The 21,566-nt window shown below is 37.2% G+C and overlaps 1 protein-coding gene across 1 annotated transcript; it reads right to left on the minus strand.

Moving 5' to 3' along the window:
* Positions 1–6,378: 6,378 nt before the first annotated feature.
* On the minus strand, positions 6,379–9,880 carry LOC134854178 (bromodomain-containing protein 9-like). The gene is made up of 4 exons (XM_063870328.1): positions 9,201–9,880; positions 8,221–8,370; positions 7,432–7,539; positions 6,379–6,987 (listed from the first exon to the last, which is right to left on the minus strand). Exons 1-4 carry the CDS (start codon positions 9,876–9,878, stop codon positions 6,511–6,513), a joined length of 1,413 nt encoding a protein of 470 aa, XP_063726398.1. The 5' UTR covers positions 9,879–9,880; the 3' UTR covers positions 6,379–6,510.
* Between the last annotated feature and the right edge of the window lie 11,686 nt (positions 9,881–21,566).

The following is a 21,566-nucleotide window of genomic DNA, read 5'->3' on the forward strand; positions in this document are numbered from 1 at the left end:
ACCGTCCGCGGCGAAATGGATGACATCCCCCTCCCCCGCGGTTGAGAACCGGGTCAAACAAATCAATCATAAAAAAGAAAATGAGAAGAAAGTCGCTAAGTCGAATTTTTTTTTGGAAACTTAGCGAAAAGTTAGTTCTACCAAAATTTTGATATCGTCGTCTCAAATTATCATATTCTCGAATTCAGAGACAATTATCGAGCGGTAAAAAGCTAACAAAACTTCCCGTTGAGTCGAAAACAAAATTTTTTTCATGAGAAATTTTTAGCTATGAAGTTATTCTCCTTTTATGTTTCCGGAAAAAGGTTTGAGAGTCTTTGGGGTTTAAGTTTTGCTTTTTCCAAAGAACACAATTAGGAAGCTAAGCCGATAAAACATGAACCGAAACCGTTTAAGCAGAATGAAGCTTTCCAGCAGAAAAAAAAATAGGGAAAAATACAGTGGAAGAAAACTCACAAAGTGCAGGAGTAAATCACAACACAAGCAATCAAAATGAAAAAAGCTCACAGCATAAGAAAATTTCGACGAGGCTACTAAATCGACAAAGAGATAGGCCACCAAAAATCAGACAAACGATAGGCCGACAAAATTTTTGAAAGTAATTTTTCCATTTTGAAAAAAAACGGACACTAGCCGGTTTTGAACCTAGGAACTTTGCAGTCTCAGGCCAGGTCGTTTCATCTAAATCAAAAAGTAGATACATGTCAAGAAACTTGAAATTATTATAAGCCAAGGTATGAAAAACTTTCGTTAAACACAGAATAGCAGCGGAACTTTGCATCACTTGCGATATAACGCAGCGTTTCAAAACAAGCTGGCAAATTGAAAATGAGAGGGAAACTACGGAAATGAAAAATTTATTTATAAAAAAGAAGTTTTTTGAAAAAATATGACAAACTGAATAACAGAAAAACAGTTAAAAAAATACAAACACCAGCATTGCAAAAAGCGTTTAGTATTAATCGAACCACCACTAAGTCATCAATATTCAAATATGAAAAACATAGCTAACTGAGACTTGCAAAAGAGTCAATGAACGTAACAAAAAACAGAACAAAAATTTGACTGTTTTTTTAAACCTTGAACTTTCGAATTTCATAAAAATGGCCTTAAAAGCTTTTTGAATTTCAAACGCTATTCATAATTGGCATTATTATGATAAAATCAACCCAAATTGAGAAAACTGTATTATTAAGGAAGAGTTTTTTACTGGAAAAACTAAAAACTAAATTCGACCTTCAAAACTAGAAACTGATGACGATTTGACTTTCATTAAAATAATGATAATCAATTTTTTTTTATCTTCAAACGACACGCAATAAAACGATTAAGCCAATGAAACATAAGCCGGAACCATTTTAATTCACAGAATAAATGTAGAAAAAAACTTCTTTGAAATCTGAGTAGGTGAACTGACGCAGGAAGCGGCTCTTCGTTCCTTTTGCGATGCATCACCTACATAAAAAACATAAGTCGAACAGATGAAAAACGTTGTAAAACGTTTATTAAAATTAATAAACATTTTCAAGTCCCCCCAGAGACTACGATGAACAACACCTGCAACTGCACAGAAAGTTGCTTCGAGTGCAAGAAAAATCAGTGATGCGGCAACTAAGCGAGAAAACTTGAACAGACAAACAAAAATCTGATATTTCATTTTTACTGGAAAATTTTTTACATTGCAAATATACTAAAAAAACAAGGTCCTGCCGGGAATCGAACCGTAGAGTAAATCACAACACAAGCAATCAAGATGAAAAAAGCTCACAGCATAAGAAAATTTCGACGAGGCTACTAAATCGACAAAGAGATAGGCCACCAAAAATCAGACAAACGATAGGCCGACAAAATTTTTGAAAGTAACTTTTCCATTTTGAAAAAAAACGGGCACTAGCCGGTTTTGAACCTAGGAACTTTGCAGTCTCAGGCCAGGTCGTTTCATCTAAATCAAAAAGAAGATACATGTCAAGAAACTTGAAATTATTATAAGCCAAGGTATGAAAAACTTTCGTTAAACACAGAATAGCCGCGGAACTTCGCATCACTTGCGATATAACGCAGCGTTTCAAAACAAGCTGGCAAATTGAAAATGAGAAGGAAACTACGGAAATGAAAAATTTATTTATAAAAAAGAAGTTTTTTGAAAAAATATGACAAACTGAATAACAGAAAAACAGTTAAAAAAAATACAAACACCAGCATTGCAAAAAGCGTTTAGTATTAATCGAACCACCACTAAGTCATCAATATTTAAATATGAAAAACATAGCTAACTGAGACTTGCAAAAGAGTCAATGAACGTAACAAAAAACAGAACAAAAATTTGACTGTTTTTTTTAAACCTTGAACTTTCGAATTTCATAAAAATGGCCTTAAAAGCTTTTTGAATTTCAAACGCTATTCATAATTGGCATTATTATGATAAAATCAACCCAAATTGAGAAAACTGTATTATTAAGGAAGAGTTTTTTACTGGAAAAACTAAAAACTAAATTCGACCTTCAAAACTAGAAATTGATGACGATTTGACTTTCATTAAAATAATGATAATCAATTTTTTTGATCTTCAAACGACACGCAATAAAACGATTGAGCCAATGAAACATAAGCCGCAACCATTTAAATTCACAAAATAAATGTAGAAAAAAACTTCTTTGAAATCTGAGTAGGTGAACTGACGCAGGAAGCGGCTCTTCGTTCCTTTTGCGATGCATCACCTACATAAAAAACATAAGTCGAACAGATTAATTAATAAACAGTTTCAAGTCCCCCCAGAGACTACGATGAACAACACCTGCAACTGCACAGAAAGTTGCTTCGAGCGCAAGAAAAATCAGTGATGCGGCAACTAAGCGAGAAAACTTGAACAGACAAACAAAAATCTGATATTTCATTTTTACTGGAAAATTTTTTACATTGCAAATATACTAATAAAAACAAGGTCCTGCCGGGAATCGAACCGTAGACATTAGGGTGCGAAGGCTACGGTGTTATCTCTCGGCCATTGGTGAAGGAACCTGGAAGTTGTTCAGGTTAAATAATAAAGCAAGTTCAAGATTTAATTTAAAAAAAGTTGTTTACGGGAAACATCTGGCTCCCGATTAAAAAACACTTGGTCTCACAAGTGTAATAAAATAACAGGAGAAAAACCAAATAAACCATGCTTTACAACTTTAATCCGGCAAAAATAAGCAGACAAACAAAAGTCAGACATTTCAATTGATTCCGGGAAGTTTTTTTTTCAATTTTATGCATACTGGACAAAAAACAAGATCTGACCGGAACTCAAACCCCCGACCTTAACTACAAAGAGAACCGCATTACCTTAAAACCAAACGGAAACAAGGCTGAAAGTTATTGAAGTTCAAAAAAACTAAGACACAGTCGAAGTTGCACTTCGCATGCACAAGCAGAAATATGTCCGATAACGCTACTGTGACGCACGACACACCAATTATGAGTCTACATCATTGCTAAGGAACGCAAGCCAATTATGACGCATCAGAAGCACCAGTCAATTTGAAAAAAATTACTAACTAACATGCTTCAATTTATAGAGCGGACGCATTTTAACTAATATACGAAAAAGTTCAGTAGAAACATCCGACCCTGCCCAAATTCAAACCCTCTTCTTTTGTTGCGGGTCTCCTTTCCCGCCTCTACACTATAAATCCATGATACCTTGAAGCTAAAGTGCTATTTGTAATATAATAGTCTGTGTTAATAGCCTTAGCATTGGCTGTACTTAATAGCTGGTTATTGATCAAAATGAACACATTTTGTCGCATTAATATTTGCGTCGCTACAAGGTTTGTGACTAGGGCTGGAAAAAAAAAGAGAGTTCATACTATCACATTAGCCTTGCTTGTGTGAAAATTGTATACGGGTAACAAGTATAGTTGCCGATTAAAAGACACTTAATATCAGAAGCGTAAAAAAACTGTTAGCACAAAAATTCGATACTCCAATTTGATAACAATTGTTCATTGCCAGCGAAGATAGAACGGGTACTTAGAACGCAAATAATCTCATAACGTTTCTGTTGGTTGACGAAAATGCTTCGAGGATTCTTTTGTTGAGTTATATACACGAAAAAATCTATGTTCCGAATCGATAACTCTTGATTAATGAAGCATAATGATCGCATGCGTAATAATTACGTTTAAATTTATCGATATGGCAAAACTTCGGAAAACAAAAACTGAACATTCAAAAAGTGTCTGTGCTAGTGAAACAAAGCCAAAAAACAGACGATAGTCCGAAATAGCAGAAACTTTCCAGTTTTCAAAAAAAGGTTCCCACCGCATTTGAACTGCAAGTTTTTGTCATCTCAATTTTGAGTATTAATTCAAAGTCAGATGCGCTGAATCGTTGATTGAATTTGAATTATTACACAAGCGAAGCTTCACTTCGCTAACACAAGCGAAGAAAACGACAAAAAGCAGCTCTAAAAGATGATTTAAACAAATAAAAAAAACCATTGAAAACCAAAATTTTGTGATGAGTCGGTTTCGAACCTCTGTACTCAACATTTGTAGTCTCACGCTTTCGCATCTGCGTCACGGGCTTTTGAAAACTTACGAACACTACCCACCAATAAGGCAGCTACATATGCTAGTAAATTGACAATTCTATGCAAAAATGCCACCAAATATAAACGAACGTCAACCACACTACCTTTGCATGTAATAATTTGGAAAGTATTGAATATAATCAATTGGAAATTATAGAGCCAAATTGTGTAAAAATACGCATTTCAAAGACTTCGCAAAACATATTGAGTTGGAAACTTTCCGAAACGGAGTTTGTATTATTGTACTGTTGAATGAAATAAATAGCTTTTTTCGGCTCCATTGATGAAGTAAAAACGCATCAACTGTGTTAAACTAATACTCATCGCATTTCGAAGCACAGGCAAAAAAAAACTGCCAATGCTACCTACTGCAGAAGTGTTACCACACTTAACTAGCACTAATATTTGCGAATTAGGTTGGAAAAGCAAATAGTAGCCTTTTAGAATCCCACTACGCTCTGCTTCTGTAAACACAGAGGCGAAGCTTCGCTTCGTAAACACTTGCAAAAAACACGATAAAAAGCGCAGTATAAATTGCAATAACAGCAATTAGAATTAAGCCTCAAATTAGCAAAAATTCAGCTACTGAGATTCGAACCTGCTACCTAGAGATTAAGAGTCACACACTAACCACTAAGCCACTGACGTTTAATAAGACCAAAACACTAGCCGCACTTAAAGCAGAGAACAGATGCTATGCAATTTCTAAAGCTACAGTCACATCTTCTAAATAAGTGAACACTTTTAACACAGAGGCGAAGTTGCACTTGGCATACACAACCAAAATATGAACGATAACGCTACTGAGTCTAACTAATTGCTAAGTGACAGAACCCAATTATGACACATTAGTACCATTCAATTTGGGACAAAAAGAAATTTACCAAATAACAAGTATCACTTTATAGAGCGGGCTCATTTTAACTGGTATACGAAAAAGTTCATTAAAAACATCCGACCCTGCCCAGGCTCGAAACCTCTTATTTTGTTGCGTGTCTCCTTCCCTACCTCTACGCTACAGATCCATGATACCTTAAAATTTAAGTGCTATTTGTAATATATAGTCTGTGTTAATATCTTTAGCACTGGCTGTACTTAATAGCTGGTTACTGATCAAAATGAACAGTTTCAAAAAGAACGCATTTTGTCGCAACAATATTTGCGTCGCAACAATATTTGCGACTTAGGTTGGAACAAAACAGAGTTCATACTATAACACAAGCTTTGCTTGTGTAACGAACACTTTTATTTGTGAGTTAGTTTAGAAAAAAAATTCCTAATAATACACTACACTGATCGCAAGTGTAATAACCAAGTTGTAAAAAAGGTTACATTTTTAAGTGCGAATTCTAATCAGCAAAGTTCGTAAGGACAAAAGTCTAGTAACCGTTTGCAACACCATTGCCTGTCGGAAGGTTAATCAAAAAAGAATAACATGTTGCTGCCTAAGTACTATGGAAGGCTCTGCCGACAGCAAGTTTAATTTTTTAGATTAGAAAAGAAGAAAAACTGTTTCAAAAAACTTCGACTTTCTTTAGTTTATTTTTTATGCGCGCAAGAAAGACAATAAAAAATAGCCTGATGACTCCATCGGAATTGAATGAATAAAAACATTGTACGTAAGTGAGCAACTATCGTTGGAAAAACAGCTTAGTAAGAATGGAAAAGTGTCAATGAGCCAAAAAAATTGACTGAATTTTTCAATGGAATAAAAAATAATTGCGAGTTATCATGACTTCAAGCTTCTTTTTTTTATTCACACTTTTTTTGAATTAACTGATCCTATTCCGCGATCCTATAACTTACTTTTGAAAATAGTCAAATTAACCAAATTAAGAAACTTTTAATATAGTCAAATTAACCAAGAACAAAATTAACGTTACATCAAACAGAGCCAAAACAATTGATACTAAGCTAACCTAGTTTTTTACTGACTATCAATTTACAACTGAGTCTGCACGCTGTGATTTACTGCCGATAGCATCCGCTAGCTTTTCTACCAAAACTGAAGAAATCAATTCTTCTTGATTGAACAACTTTGCGTTCACACTTCGCTGACTCAATCTTCGATTCTGCAAGGACATCATTCTGTCAAGCAATTCATTGGCAGATAGATTTTTTAGCAGCGATTCCTCTTTCGGAACCTCTTTGGATTCCGATTCCGGTGTTTCCAGAAAACTGACATCTATTCCCAGTTTCGAGAGATCTTTCAACTTTTCCAGCTCTTCTTGACCAGGTGGTTCGTAGTTGGATTCAGAGAGGTTCGAGGGAATTTCAAGGTCGTCTGGAATTGAGGGGTCGTTGATAACCGATTGGAAGTACTCTTCGGCAAAGTACGTTGTGATGAAATTATTTTTTTTGGCGAAGTGCAGGATTTCACGCGCAAACTGCTTCTGAGGTTTTCCAAAGTATTCCTTTAAAAAAAAACTTTTTTTTTCAGCTAAAACATAAGAAGCTCATAGCAGTTTTTTGAAGATCTTGATTATACAAACAATGTTTTCGAAGATTAGACATGATTATAAATAACAAAAATGAAAATCGATTTGCCAATTTCAAAAGAATTTCAATTTCTCAATATATTTTTATATTTATATTTCAGTAGGCATTACAAAATTCAATCACTTTGTACAAATTCATAGAACTAAATCAATGAAGTTACTTACTGGGGAAAAAAACCTGTAGTCCAGGATGCGTAAATAATCTTGTTTATTCATGTTATGAATTATCTCAAATTAATTTTCAAAAGAGTAAAATCGTTTAATAATCACATAATTTGACTTCTTCAAAACAGAAAACAATTTAAGACTTCGAACCAGCATTTTAAAGAGACTTAAATATTGTTTATCGGAAGAAGATACCTCGTAAAGCAGATCCGAGTCCTCCTTGCTAAACGAACTGAGGGATGAGTCATAAGCAGGTGCGTGAGAGGAAAAAGGCGCAACTGTGTGGTATCTGTAAGGCTTCACCTGTAAAGCATAAATTGCTGTAAGAAAACCCATTTTTTTATTAGCCCCCGGCCTGCTCAGTGCAGGACCATCCATGTGGGAGGGAGATGTCATCCATTTCGCCGAAGCCGGTCCCACCTTGAGGAGGCGGATGACACTGGGACCCCTGCAACCGTGACCGAAAAAACCGTAAGAAAACCCAGCCAGTACCTCGTAAAATTTCATCAAAATTTCACGCGGAACTTTAACAGACCAATAGATGCGAAAAAGAAACTTCATATTACGTAATGCGTCCATCTCTAAAAATTTCCACAGCTGCCTGACAACCGACAGTAAAAATTACAGAAAAATCGATGAAAATTGATTGTTTATACAATTTTTTGATAGTCGCCCAGAGGATTGTCAGAGGCAACATTAGAATTTTCATATACGAAACAAAAAACAATCATACAAAATTCATTAACCGATAGTTAATGTACTTCAATGACTAAAACAAAAAAATAATTGACAAATGCGTGAATAATTAACAAAGGTATCAAATAAATTTAGTTTAACCGAAACACGTCAATGCTTTTTTATGTTTTAACTCCCGCGCCAAGCGGCAATGATCTGCGTTATTTTATCGTAAAAAAAAGAAAGCGATTTCGTAAAAATGTTTCATGAGCCAAAATTGTACAAATAAGTAGAAATAGCGTCACCAACCTGTACTTTAGCTTTGTCGAATTTGGGCTGAGTGTTTACATAGGAGTGAGAGGTGATGGTCTCCTGGCTCTCTTCAGGAGTGACAAACTTCAACACTCTCTCGCCTGCCGCATTTTTACTCACAAAAGCGTCCATCACAGTTCTCAATTCCTGTAAAAAATATTCAATCACTAGTGTGCTGTTTCTCCTTTGTGATTGAATCTACTGGCGGTTTTAACTTGACTTAAGTCACAAGTGTACACCGCGAGTCATTTCATAAACAGAGGCGAAGCATAGCGTCGTCACCTTCGCATCATTTGCGACATTCGATTGACAAAATATTCACTTTTCCAAAAACACCCGTAAAAAGAGAATGTTGCATATTCTGAGAGTTGAATGTAGTTGCAAGATCATTTTTTATAAAATCGCATTTTTTCATGTACAATTGAGTGACTCGCGTCGAATTAAGAGTTCATTGTTTCTGATCGAAACTTGAATTTGTTTGATGTACCAACAGGGGCGGATCTAGGATTTTCTCGAGGGGGGGGGGCGGATTTTCAAAAAATTTTCCAAAATTTTGACGACCTTTTTTTTTTAGCTCGACCAAATTGATTTTTGGAGCTCTCCCAAAGCACTGTTTTGCCCCTACTTTGGCTAAATTTTCTGCGCCACAGGCAAATTTTTGAAAAAACAGTCAAAAAAGCCGTTTTTGGGCAATTTTTGAAAAATTTTGACAAAAAAATAGCATTTTTTGTGGCGCGCGCTCCCCCTCAAAGTTAGTATATATTGGCGCCAAAGGCGCCCTTATAAAAATTTTAGGGTCGGTCGGCCAACAATGGATTTCTGAAAAAGTATCAAAGGGGGGACCCTTTGGGTCGGCAGGGGGTCGAATCCCTGAGTGGGGGGGGGGGGGCGTCCACGTCCCCCCCCCCCTAAATCCGCCCCTGTGTACCAATTTGATGTACCAAATTGAAACTTCAATTTGAATGATAACTGTTTACCTCGTTGTCATCTTTGCCTCTATCCAACAAGTCCACGACCGTTTCTTCCAACTTCGACAACTTAGCCGGCGATCTATCGCCACTACCTTCTTCAAACGATGCTTTTCTCTTCCTCTCTGAATATTTATCCACTCCATTCAAAATCACCTCCCCGTCGGGCACAGAGAAACCTGGAAACTGCTTTTGACATTCTTTCAGCAAAAACTCTTGCATCTTTTTCCCGTACTTATACAGGAAAGACTCATTATCAGTGCCATATTTTGCAGCATTTTCAAACATGACATAACATATTGAATACAAGCTGAGTGCAGATAAGATTTTATGCTGTGAAACATCGCTCATAGCCTGTCTCAATGTCGTCTGCTCAGGGAACAACTTTTTAAACCCTGGTGCAAATACATCAGTCCACGGCCAAGAAAATAAATTTCGATAGTCCTTTTTCTGTAAATGTTTAACTATTAGAGCCAATTTAGAGGCAATTTCTTCGGGCGCTAATTCTGAAACCACGTCGCTAGTTAAATTGCCAGTAATATTTTTTTCTGATTCACTGATTTTACCAGATATGGCAATTGATTCTTTGCCAGTTGTTGATTTTTCTGAAGAGACATCTTTTGATGATGTCTTGGCAATTTGAATAGACTCTGCGCATGCTTTATTCCAAGAGTCAATAGTTACCATTTCCAACTGAAATTAAACATTTCTTCTTTGATGCCTTCAAAAAAAGAAAAATTATAATTAATGATATACAAAAATGATACTTTCTAATCTATCATTATATTTTAATCTAAGAAAACTTTAAATACTCTCCAATAAAACTTCTGGATCACCTTCAGTCGCGTTTTGCCTTTGCTTTCTGAGCTTTCAAGGCAAACAGAGGCAGACAAGATAGAATCATTAACACTCCCAGAGCAAAGTGGGTATTTTCCCAGCCGATTCCTGAAAACAAAGACAAAAATTCAAACCACCATGTATTATCATTAATAACAAATACGCAATCTTCACTTCAAAACTTTTATTCTTCAAAAAAAAACATTTCAAATTGCAGCAGAATTGTATTTCCATATTCTACTCTATTGAGTTTCTTCGCAAGTTTGAATACGAAAACATACAGCAGAACCATATTTCCATATTCTATTATTGAGTTTCTGCGCAAGTTTGACAAAGAGGCGAAGCAAAGCTTCGCAACATTTGCGATGAAAAAAAATTCTGAAGTTAATAAAACTACTTTAAAAAATTCCGAACAATTAAGTTGAAAAAATAACTTGAAAAAATAACTTGAAAATTTTTTAAAAAATACAGCTACAAAAACTTCATGGTTGTACAGAAAAAAGTTCATAAACAGTCTTAAAAATAAAAGAAAATCAATGACCGAGCGGCGAAAAATTTTTTTGATTGAAACCTGGTTTTGCCGTAAACAAAACTGTTGTCATAAAAATTTTCACAAAGTTGAAAGCTTATACGACCCATCCAATCTGAAATATATAACAGCATGAGAATAAATTCGCCCTCGAAATTATGCAATCAAAAATTACTGGGCTATATCGAATATAATATGAACTGCAATAGAGCAGTACAACGGTGCCGAAGTACAACAGTGCCGGGAAAAAAATTAGTTCAACAGTGCCGAAAATGATAACTTAGTTCAACAGCACCAAAAATATGAACAAATTTCAACATATCAAGTGCGGCAATCGAAAATTAAACGGTGAACGTTTACAATCTTAAGTGACACTTAAAGAAATTTGAGCAAGAAAATTTGCAATTTAGACGTTTTGGCTCCAAAATTATTGTTAAATTTGCAGTTGCAGACATTTTGGCGCCGAAATTGGAGTGATTTTCTTTGATAATTAGCGTCAGTAATTTACCGCTCTTTAGAAATTGCGTTTTAATTATTTTGAAATTTTCCCGCATTTTTCGGCATTGTTGTACTTCGGCACTGTTGAACGCCCCACTGAAACCTTTTAAATATTTGAAAAAAAACTTGAAAAAAACCCAAAATCAGGCTTTGTAAATTTACAAATTACCTGACCTTTCAGTTCTAGTAAAAAATTGTTTAAATTGCGAAAATTCACATGCTCTACAAAGTAAGCCAATAAAAAACCTATCAGTTAAAAAATGTCGTTTAAAAAAACGGAAAATAAACTAGGACAAACAACGAACCCAAAAAATAGAGAAATTGTATAAAAATAATTAAAACCGGAAACGGTCTTTACCTAATTACTACTTAAATGATAGTCATTTAAAAAAACTTTCAAGAAATTAAGCATCGCAGAAAATAAAGGAGCCCAGATGAAATGACTCCTGTGAGCAAAGAAATTTACGGAAAAAAATCTAGTGCCCGATTGCACTACCCTTGCCTATCGCAAAGGTAAATAACCAAAAGCAGAATCGCAATTCCATTTTCAGCTATTGAGTTTTTTTCGCAAATTCAACTAACAAAACACGGCAGAATCGTATTTCCGTATTCTACTTTTGAGTTTCTTCGCAAGTTTGAGTAACAAAACATACGGCAGAATCGTATTTCCACAAGGCAAAAGTTTACTAGGAAAGTAATATTGAGATGTGTAGAACAGGGTGATTACTTCGGCCAAGAAAAAGTAAATCATAGATTTTTTGTACCCAGAGGTGAAGCGGTGCTCCGCACCTTTTGCGATAGAACACAAGCATTAAATAGAACATGAAAAGTGGGGAAAAAATGAAACATAATGAAAAAAACTAGGCGAACCAAAATGTTCTTATGTCTCGATAAAAGATAACTAGAGGCCCAGCTAGAGCTAGCTGTTTGATTCTTTTCGAATTTGTTATACTGATGCGGGATGAAATGGGAAATTTCAAAAGTTGGACTAAAAATCTTAGATTCTCAACTAAAGTAAGTGAGAAGAGTGGAGAAAAAATTGGACAAAAAACCTTATTTGTTTATCTTTTGAAAATAAATAAGAGTGAAAATTTTTGAGAATATGCAATCATTCCAAATACATCAAACTTTTCCTACAAAAATAAAGAGTCGCCGCTTCTTAAGCGAAAATTCTCGCAACCGGTTAATTCGCTTGAAGCCTTCATCTTAGATTTGACAGGTATAATATTCCGTATCTGGCGGGTGGACAATACGGATATATTGTCGTTTAGTGTAATGCGAGCTGTTCAATTGGTAATTTTTTTTAGCGCTACTGGCTATCAATTGTATTTAGATTGGATTCATTATTTTCGATATGTCTCGAGCGGTTAAGACCTATCTTGCTTTAAAGGATGCTGGTTCCGATTCCTAGCTTCTGATATCTCTCAAGTCGATCAGCGCAAGTAAGAGCATGATTAGGATATTTTATTCAGTTGATTTGTCTCCAATTGATTCCTAGCTCGATATAAGATTCCGATGATTGGTATTAATTACCATCAATGTTTACATAGTTTAAAAAAATATGATGCAGCTCTATTTTATCATCAAGGTGAATTATGTAATCTATTCGGTTCAAATGATTAATTAGAATGAATGAAATCATGAAGGAATGTCACGCAACCTCACAAGAAGAAGTCTTCCCGGGTGGTTGAAGTGTTTCATCAGATACATTTACAATAATTCGCATAATAATTTAAGACTGCTTTTGATTAAAAAAAAATATACGTTTATCAATAAGATATGTATCTATCGAAGGTTATATCACAATAATCACAATAAGTTAGAAGATCTCATAGTACTAGGAGCACAGGATATTACTTCAATTTATAAAATGAGAGTAAACAAAATTCAATTTAAAGGGAAGATAATTGTTAAGCCACCTTGAGCCGGGGTTTGGGAGTTAAAGTGATATATGATAAGGATAGATTAATGATATCATGATGTATTCAGTTGTCAGCTGTAACTAAATTTGCACGGCAAGTACTGTTGCGTGGAGTAGCTGACTAGTTTTGGTCGTCGTTTCATTTCACATTTTGGTATCGCTGTCTTCGTTCGTTCGTTGCATGACATTCGTGTTGCTCTGTCGATGCTGAGGTCGGTGTTTGAGTTAAGATGAGGCTGTTAAGTTCTTCTCGTATCCTCAATAATTTCGAATGTGTTTTCAACAACTTAACATTGATTTGTTTTATTGAAATATTCACTTTGTTTTTGAAGCTTTTTAACTAGAAACGCAATTTGTTCTCTGTTATACATGCTTCTAATTTGATGCTTAGTCTTCTACTCGTTTTTTAATTTTGTTCCCTCAGAAGTCTTTTTGTCTTCTTCGTATGGGTGTTTTGTGCCTTTGTTGGCCTTACTCCCTGAATGAAGGTGATCGACTTTTTTTTGAAAAAGTCAAAATTACACGTTTCAACGATGTTTTTGCATTGGTCGCGATCATCGTATTTTGTGCAGTGCCTGGCTTTTTGTGTTTTCAATTCGTTTCTTCTACTGTAGCTGCACTTCACTCCTATAGGCTATTCAAGCAATTTGCTGGTTCGCCTGAGCAAAATTTGGCGTCAGTTAATTAAAATTGATGAATTTCAGTTTTTCATCAAATTTGTTGATATTTATGATGTTCTAATTAGCTTTTAAAAGTCACGTGTTGTTTTTCAGCATTGCTTGTAACCTTTTAGGGTTGTCCTAACAGTTCCGTTGGATCTTTGCCGGCACATTTGAGTGTTTTCTTTCCGCATTTCTGCAAAGATATCCCTCGAAAGTTATTTTTGTTTTGTTTTTCCTATACTAATACATGGAAATGTTGAGAATTGAGGTATGTTACCGAATTTTGGTCAGCTAGTGGACCAACTTCGCGCCTGTTCGTCATTGGTGATTTGAAGATCAATGAGCCCAAAAATTTTGAATTTCCTTCGACTCGTTGATGGGGGGCGAAAAACTTTTTTTTTTCGTAATGCTTAAGCATGGGCAACAGTTGGATTTTTCGAGATCTCGCGAAGTTGTTTTCTCCTAGTGGACCAGCTTCCAGCAGGCTCCTTATTAGGGTTCTGGAGATCAATCGCACCAAAATTTTCAAAATCCACTCACAACTTTGGTGGGGGCACTAGAAGTTTTTTATTGCTAATGTTAATACGTGGGCAACAGGTGGATTTTTCGAGATCTTCATGAAGATGTTGCCTCCTAGTGGACCCACTTCGTACAAGTTCATCATTTGGGCACTGGCGATGAATGGTGTCAGAATTTTCAAAATCCATTAACAACTTTGGTGGGGGCACTAAAAGTTTTTTATTCCTAATGTTAATACGTGTGCAACAGGTGGATTTTTCGAGATCTTCATGAAGATGTTGTCTCCTAGTGGACCCACTTCGTACAGGTTCCTCATTTGAGCACTGGTGATGAATGTCGTCAGAACTTTCAAAATCCACTCACAACTTTGGTGGGGGCACTAAAAGTTTTTTATTCCTAATGTTAATACGTGGGCAACAGGTGGATTTTTCGAGATCTTCATGAAGATGTTGCCTCCTAGTGGACCCACTTCGTACAGGTTCCTCATTGGTGGTCTAATGATCGCTGACAGCGCCGTAAATTGGTTTAAACTATATGAAGACTTTGATGTCACTTTTTCGGAAGATGTCGAAGATGATGTTAAAAACTGAATGTTCTTGTAATTTATCAAGTACACATCCTATCTTGGGAAGTGCGATTTGTTTGATTCGTTGTTCAATTAGCTGCTTCTTCATGCAGCGGAGGCTGCGTGTGAGGTCATAGTAAGATGGTTTTTTGAAATATTACGATTTTGTCACTAAGTTGAAGATTGATTTGTTCTGAGAAGGAATGTGCATTGAAACTGAGGCTCCGACTTGTGGTGTTTCAATCGACCTCAACGTGGGCTGTAGTGGCAAATGTTTTGAATGCATGCATGAACGGTACTAGCTGATATCCGGATTTTTTGTCATACATAAATAAAGATTTTGATGTTAGTTTTTTCGAAAATGTCGTAAATTAGGCTGAAAACTCTACTTTCTTTCAATTTATCGAGTCCACATCCAGTTTTTGGCATGGCTATTGCGATTATTCCTTTCTGCAATAGCTGCTGCTTCATGCAGTTGATGCTTCTTGACAAATCGTAGTATGTTAGCTTGTCAAAGAATTGTGGTTTAGTGACTAAATTGAAGATTGACTTATTTTCCCAAGGCAGAGAAACTGAAACTGATGATCCAACTATCGGTGTTTCAATGCTTTTAAGGGTTGGTCTGATACATGGGTATGCGCTGTTGATCTGCTTTGCTACTCCTTTTGCCATTTGAAAGTCACTGGAGACGCAGTGAGCTATAGAGCCAGGGAACTGTAAAACATCACCTTCTCCAACAAAGATATTTGGCTCATAGATTGCATTTACCGAATCTTTGCTACTGCCTGGTCCATCTTTTCGTTTAGTCAGTTGTTTCGCTCGCTTCACGCTGTCATTAATAATATTCCTTTTCGCTTCTCGTGGAGGAAAGTCTTCATTAGCCTCCTCCGCTTTCTTTCGTATATTTGCTTTATTGTCATTCTGCGCTGATCGTGGACTGAATGTAACTGGAGCCACTTCGTGTCCGTCAACGGTTCGGAGTCCATACCTTCGCGGTTGTTTTGGGCGGCTGGGTATTGGATGATATCGAACATCATTACTGAACCGAAGTTGGGCGTGAATTCGGTCCCTAGCTTCGGCTGCTGCTTTTCTTCGAGCAACTGGCTGTGGTTCGCGAAACAATTCGTCGAGGTTGTATCCCTCGGGATCAGATTCGTTGTTGGGTAATTTTTCATGGACCTGCTCATTAATGACATCCAGTGGTGGCGCAGCTGGTAGTTCAAATGGTGGTAACTCCGGTGGTGGTGGTATTACTGGTACTGGGACCGGTAGTGGTGCCACTATCGGTGCTGCTGAAATTGGCACTGGTGCGGGTGCTGCTCCAACTGCTGGCGCTCCAAAGGGTACTGACAGTCTGATTCTACCTGGTGCGGCTGGTTGATCTCTTTCGTCACTTTTATCAGGTTGGATCTCATCTAAGAGTTTCGGCAAGTTTTCGTCGAAAAGTCCTGGTTCGCTTCGGTATTCCCCGAGTGAGGGATCCGTTTGGAACTTCGTTGGATCTATTGGATCGACATCATCTGGCTGATGCTGTGGATCAACTGGTCTAAGACGAATTCGATGCACACATTGAGTGTAGTTAGTTCCAACTTTCCGAATTATGTAGTTCGAATTTGTTAACAATTTCTCAACTCTGTACAGGGGTATCCAGACTTGCATTGATTTGTTTCCAAAGTCTGATTGAGTAGTCAACAGAGGATTTAGTAGTAGACAAAATGATTCAACTTTGAGGGGCTGCGCAAGTGCCTTTTGATCGTAATAACCTCGATACTTGTGGTACGAAGAAATCAAGTTGTTTTTTGTTTCTTTGAACTTTTCTAGCATCGCATGCATCTTGCATTGCCGTGACGAAGTCTGATTCTGCTGTTACTGCTTCCATTGCTTTCGTCGAAAAGCGAAGATCAAGTGGTTTTGTCGGTTCTCTTCCATGAAAAAATGAGCTTGGGCAGCATCCAATTGATGAAGAGTATGACGTATTGTGAATAAATGTTGCCAATGGGACATATTTGTGCCAGTCTGACCCTTGTTCATTAGTATTCAGCTTCAGGATCCTTTTTAGAGGTCCATGAGATCGCTCGACAAGACCAAATGATTGTGGATGTTTCAGCGTTGCATGGTTGATTTGGACTTCTAATAGAGTTGTCAATTCATGCATTAGCTCCGACGTGAATGTCGTTCCGAGATCTGCGATTATCTTTTTCGGTATGTAGGTGCATGAAAAACATTTTCGTGAGTTCCCTTGCAACTGTATCGGCGCTAGCGTTCTTCAATGGTGCTGCAAACAAGTACTTGGAGAAGACATCGATTCCAGTTAATACAAATTTGTATACTGGGGACTTCAATGGTCCAACAATATCGATTTGCATCATGTCTCCTGGAAAACATTGCAGCGACGAGATTGGCTGCAATGGTGGAATTTGATATTTTGCAGATGCTCTTTTGAGTTGCAAACATGTTAAGCAATTTTTGATTGTGTTAGTGAAGAATTTAGTGAATCCTGTAAGGTAGAATCGTTTTCTGAACTCTTCTGTGGTTCTTGTCATTCCCAGATGTCCACCGGTTCGCGAGTTGTGTATTCGATACACGACCTCGTTCCAAAGATGTTTTGGCAAGCAGTATTGCTTATGTTTTACCTGTCCCGTGTCATCATAGAAATTTCGATAAAGAACTTCGTCGTCAATTATCAGCCGATTGAATTGCTTGGCATACTTCTTCTTGCAGCTGCTTTCGTACGTGAGATTTGGAATTTGTTCATTGCGTTTCCAATCCTTAGCTTCTACTATATCATGATCTTTGTCTTGTTCATTTTTCAAGTTGAGTACTTCGTGATTCATATTCATTTCACTGAAAACATCAGCAGGATCAGGGTATTGTACTGCTGCGATGATTGGTCTCGTTATTCGGACAAAATTTTGCCGTTGGATGGTGTCGCTAGCTTCCTGTGAGCTTAGCTCTCTCATAACGTTTTCATACAGTCCAAGTTCTAGCAATTGCGCTCTGAGGTTGTAATCGATCTTCTTCTTTTCGGGAAATGCCTCATCCATTGAGTGGATCAGGTTCAGAGATGCATCCGGTACTTTCGCTGTGGCTTCAATCTGTATTTCTCGCACTGGTATTTTGTCCGCTAATTTCAGTAACAAGGAAGCTGATGGGTCAGTTTGCATTCGAGACAAAAATCTGCTGTATAATTCGCTTTTCCAGGTATATGTGCGATAATGATGTTGAATGCCATGACGCGATCTGGGTTAAGCTTCGATTGTCAGTCAGTATTATCACAGGCTTTGATGATCCCCAGATGAAATGAGAAAAATGATCGAGAGCGAAGTATAGTGCTAAAAACTCTTTATAGTAGATGGAGAACTTCAGTTGTGCTGTGTTGAAGAGTCTTGAACCAAGTGACACTGATGTATATGTTTTCATTTCGCCTTTATTATCAGTTTTCACATAGTCTTCAACCATTAGCACGAAATCCGTTCCATGATAGCTTGCATCACAGAGTATTACGAATTGTAATCCTAGTTTTGGTAAGCGGAGCGTTATTTCCGTTGCCTGGATTAGATCATGTTTTAGCACTTCGAGACTTTTCTGATGCTCCTCATTTGTTTGAAATGCTATATTTGTCTGAGTAGGCGATAAAATGGTATCAGTTTTTCAATTAGGCTTGGCATATAATTCCGGAAGAACTGAACAAATCCGATTAGTCGTTTAACTTGTTTTACAGTTTGCTGCATTTTAATTTTCTTAAGGAACGTCGAAATTTTCTCTTGTTCAGGTGATATTCCTGCTGGTGTAATTATATTACCAAGGAATTTCATTCGTTGCGTTCCTATTTCGCATTTATTCGGTGATAATTTTAATCCCGATTTCCTTACACGGGATTTTGAGAGGGTTGGTATTAGTTGATCGAAATTATTCACTGCACTTCCGATGTCATCCATGAACTGTGTACATAAGTCGGCTGCTAAGCATGAGTCAAGATAGTGACGTATGAATGAGCTGAAACCGGTGACTGATTTGCTTAGACCTTGAGCTAGACATTTGTATGCATAAGTTCGTGAACCGAAATTAAATGCCAAAAGTTGGACTGAAAGGTCATCTGCCATTTGTACAGAGTGGTATGCTTGCGAACAATCAAGTTTGGTAAACAAGCTCTTTCCTGCAAAGTGATTTGATGCATCGGTCATGTTTGAGATCGGAAAGTTGCTGTTGATATAGTCATTCTTTAGTGAATGATTTATCCTTCTGAGGTCAATCAACATCCGCAATTTACCAGATGATTTTCGATGCGCAAACAATGGGCTGCTATATTTTGAATGTGACAATGTTGTTATAAGTCCATAATAGTGCATTAGGGCAAGTTTCACTGTCAATTCTTGACGCAAATGTATCGGCGTAGGTGGGCCTTGTGTGTACAAAGGTCGTGTGTGTTCTGGTTTCAGTTTGATTTTGAGATCGGAATTATAACCAACATCAAATCTATGTTTGGCGAAGATATCCGAAAATTAAACAAGCAAATCTTCTACTTTTGACCTTTGCTCTTGTGTCAACACCGAATTCTCCCACTTAAAATTCTTGATAAATGTCAATCGAGCTTGAAAGTTTATTTTCGGTTCAATTTTCGAGACCTTGAAAATGAAGAATTTGGTCGTAAATGTCACGTTGGATTTGTGGAAGTAATTCAGGGTTTTGACATGTTTCAGGTGTAGGAAACCAAAATTTTTCATACTCGGGTTGGCGTTGCTGTTGAGACTGCTGTTTATTACAATTTTGCTGAATTAGCTCGTTAATGCCCATTTCAATATCGTCTGGATTATTCATTTTTGCAAAAGCAAGCATTTCTGCATCAATTGGTATAAGATTTTCGGCTTCTTTTAGGGTCAGAATTGAAAATTTTTCAATGTCAGTTTTGAAAGGCAATGTCACGTTGTGATCAGTTATGTTAAATGCAGTGATGTACAGCAGGTTATTTTTCAGAACTTCACTAATTGAGGAAGTGAATGCAATTTCGCAATTTTCTTCAAATTCTTTCGATGGAATTACGATTCCGGTTGTTTTTGCCATGTCCTGGCATGCGTCCTTTAAATGACATTCTACAAGAATTGTTTGATGCGGAGCTATTGTTTGACGTTTCGTTAGAATCGGAGGGAACTTTTTCACTCGATTAATTATTCTAGGTTCGTTTGGAGGTTTTATCTCGTTAATTTTCAGAGTCAGGTCTGGGAAATGAAGTAAATTACACTTGGCACAGTTATGAATGTGGTGTTTTTTGTAGAACGGATTTCCTAGAATTATTGAGTTGGCCGCGTGTAGAACGAGAAAAGATTCTACAAATGTCATATCTGCCAATCTAAATTCTATTGTTACTTCTGTTTCAATTGGCACGAGTTGTCCTCCTGCCATTCGTATTCACTTATTTTAAGAGGGTGGTATAGAGATTTTTCATCTTTTAAGTCGTCGAATGTCTGTTTTGAAATGACATTTGCGCAGGCTCCTGTATCAACCAGGGCTCTTCTTTGTAATCCCGATGAGAATCGTAATTTTGTGTAAGTCAAAACTGTTCCTTCCGCTGGAATTATTGCGTAAAGGTTGATTATCTCATCGGGTTGAATTGATTGTTTTGATGATTTAGATGATTTGGGGGGGGGGGGGGCTGACTCGGTGGCTTTATTAGTTTTTTGGCTCATTTGGAAAGATGAGCGTTGCATCTTGTCCTTGTGGTTTTTGTCTCCACCAGCATTGACTTGCTGTGTGATAAAACTTTCCACAGATGTCCCAGCGTTTTGCTGGTGGTCGAACCCTTGGTGCAAAAGGTCTACCGGGAAATTGAATTTCAGCTTGCGCTGTCTGATTTCCAGTGAAGTGTTGTTGTTTTTGCAGGTAGTTCGCGTTTGGCTGTACCTGTGCTGGTTGGATTTGCACTATCGGTTGCTTTTGCTGCATATTTTGGTACTGTTGGTATAGGTACCATGGAGGATATTACTGAGGTGCAATTGGTCCCGTATTTTGGAAATTAGGCTGATTATTGCTAAATCCAAATTGGTTTTGCCAATTATTTCTGTTTTTTCCTTTCCTGCCACTTTGTTGCTGTCCAGGCAAATTATTTTGATTTTGATTACCACTAAACTGACCATTTTGGTTGGTGTTGTTCTTGTTTTGTTGAAAAGGCGCATTCGATTGTTTCTTTGACTGCTCAGTTATTTGTGATCTCATTTCGTTGATCTGCTTCTCAATTTGTTCCGGATTTGTGGACAATTTTGTGAGAGCAGTGATTAAATTTTCTGAGACTCTGTCATTTACTTCATTAAATCCGTCTTCCGGGTTATCTTCTTTTCGGCATACTTCTCGAATAATGATTTGCTTCTTTGTCAAATTACACAATTCTTGGACAGTAGTTGCTTGTGGTTGCTCCATAAATTTTGATCGCAGCCAGTTTGGCATTCCTTTTATGAACAATCGTCTAATTTGTTCATTGCGATTATCATTTACTGCATCTATTCTTTCTTGTCTTTGTGCAGTTTCTCGATGAAATCTCGCCGTATCTGCTATTAATGGTGCTCCGTTTAATGCAACATCGATTGGGTCGACAGCTGGCAAATCTCGCGTTGGATACGCTCGTTGCGCTTTATTCGTCAAGTTCACCAAGAAGTTCTCGGGTGAATCGGTACGTGTACGTGGACTTCCTGGAGCTGCGGATTGCAAAATTGATCCCTTAGAGCTGTGAGGCTGTTCTCCACGTTCGCTCTGATTGCTACTGGCAGCGTCTGGTAAAACAGCAGTGCCGCTTCTCGTAGATGTAGTTGTAAGAAGTTCGCTTGTTGGCCAGGGTCGATTCCCGCTACTCCGA

This window comes from Symsagittifera roscoffensis, chromosome 9, assembly GCF_963678635.1.
Source record: "Symsagittifera roscoffensis chromosome 9, txSymRosc1.1, whole genome shotgun sequence".
NCBI lineage: Eukaryota > Metazoa > Xenacoelomorpha > Acoela > Convolutidae > Symsagittifera > Symsagittifera roscoffensis.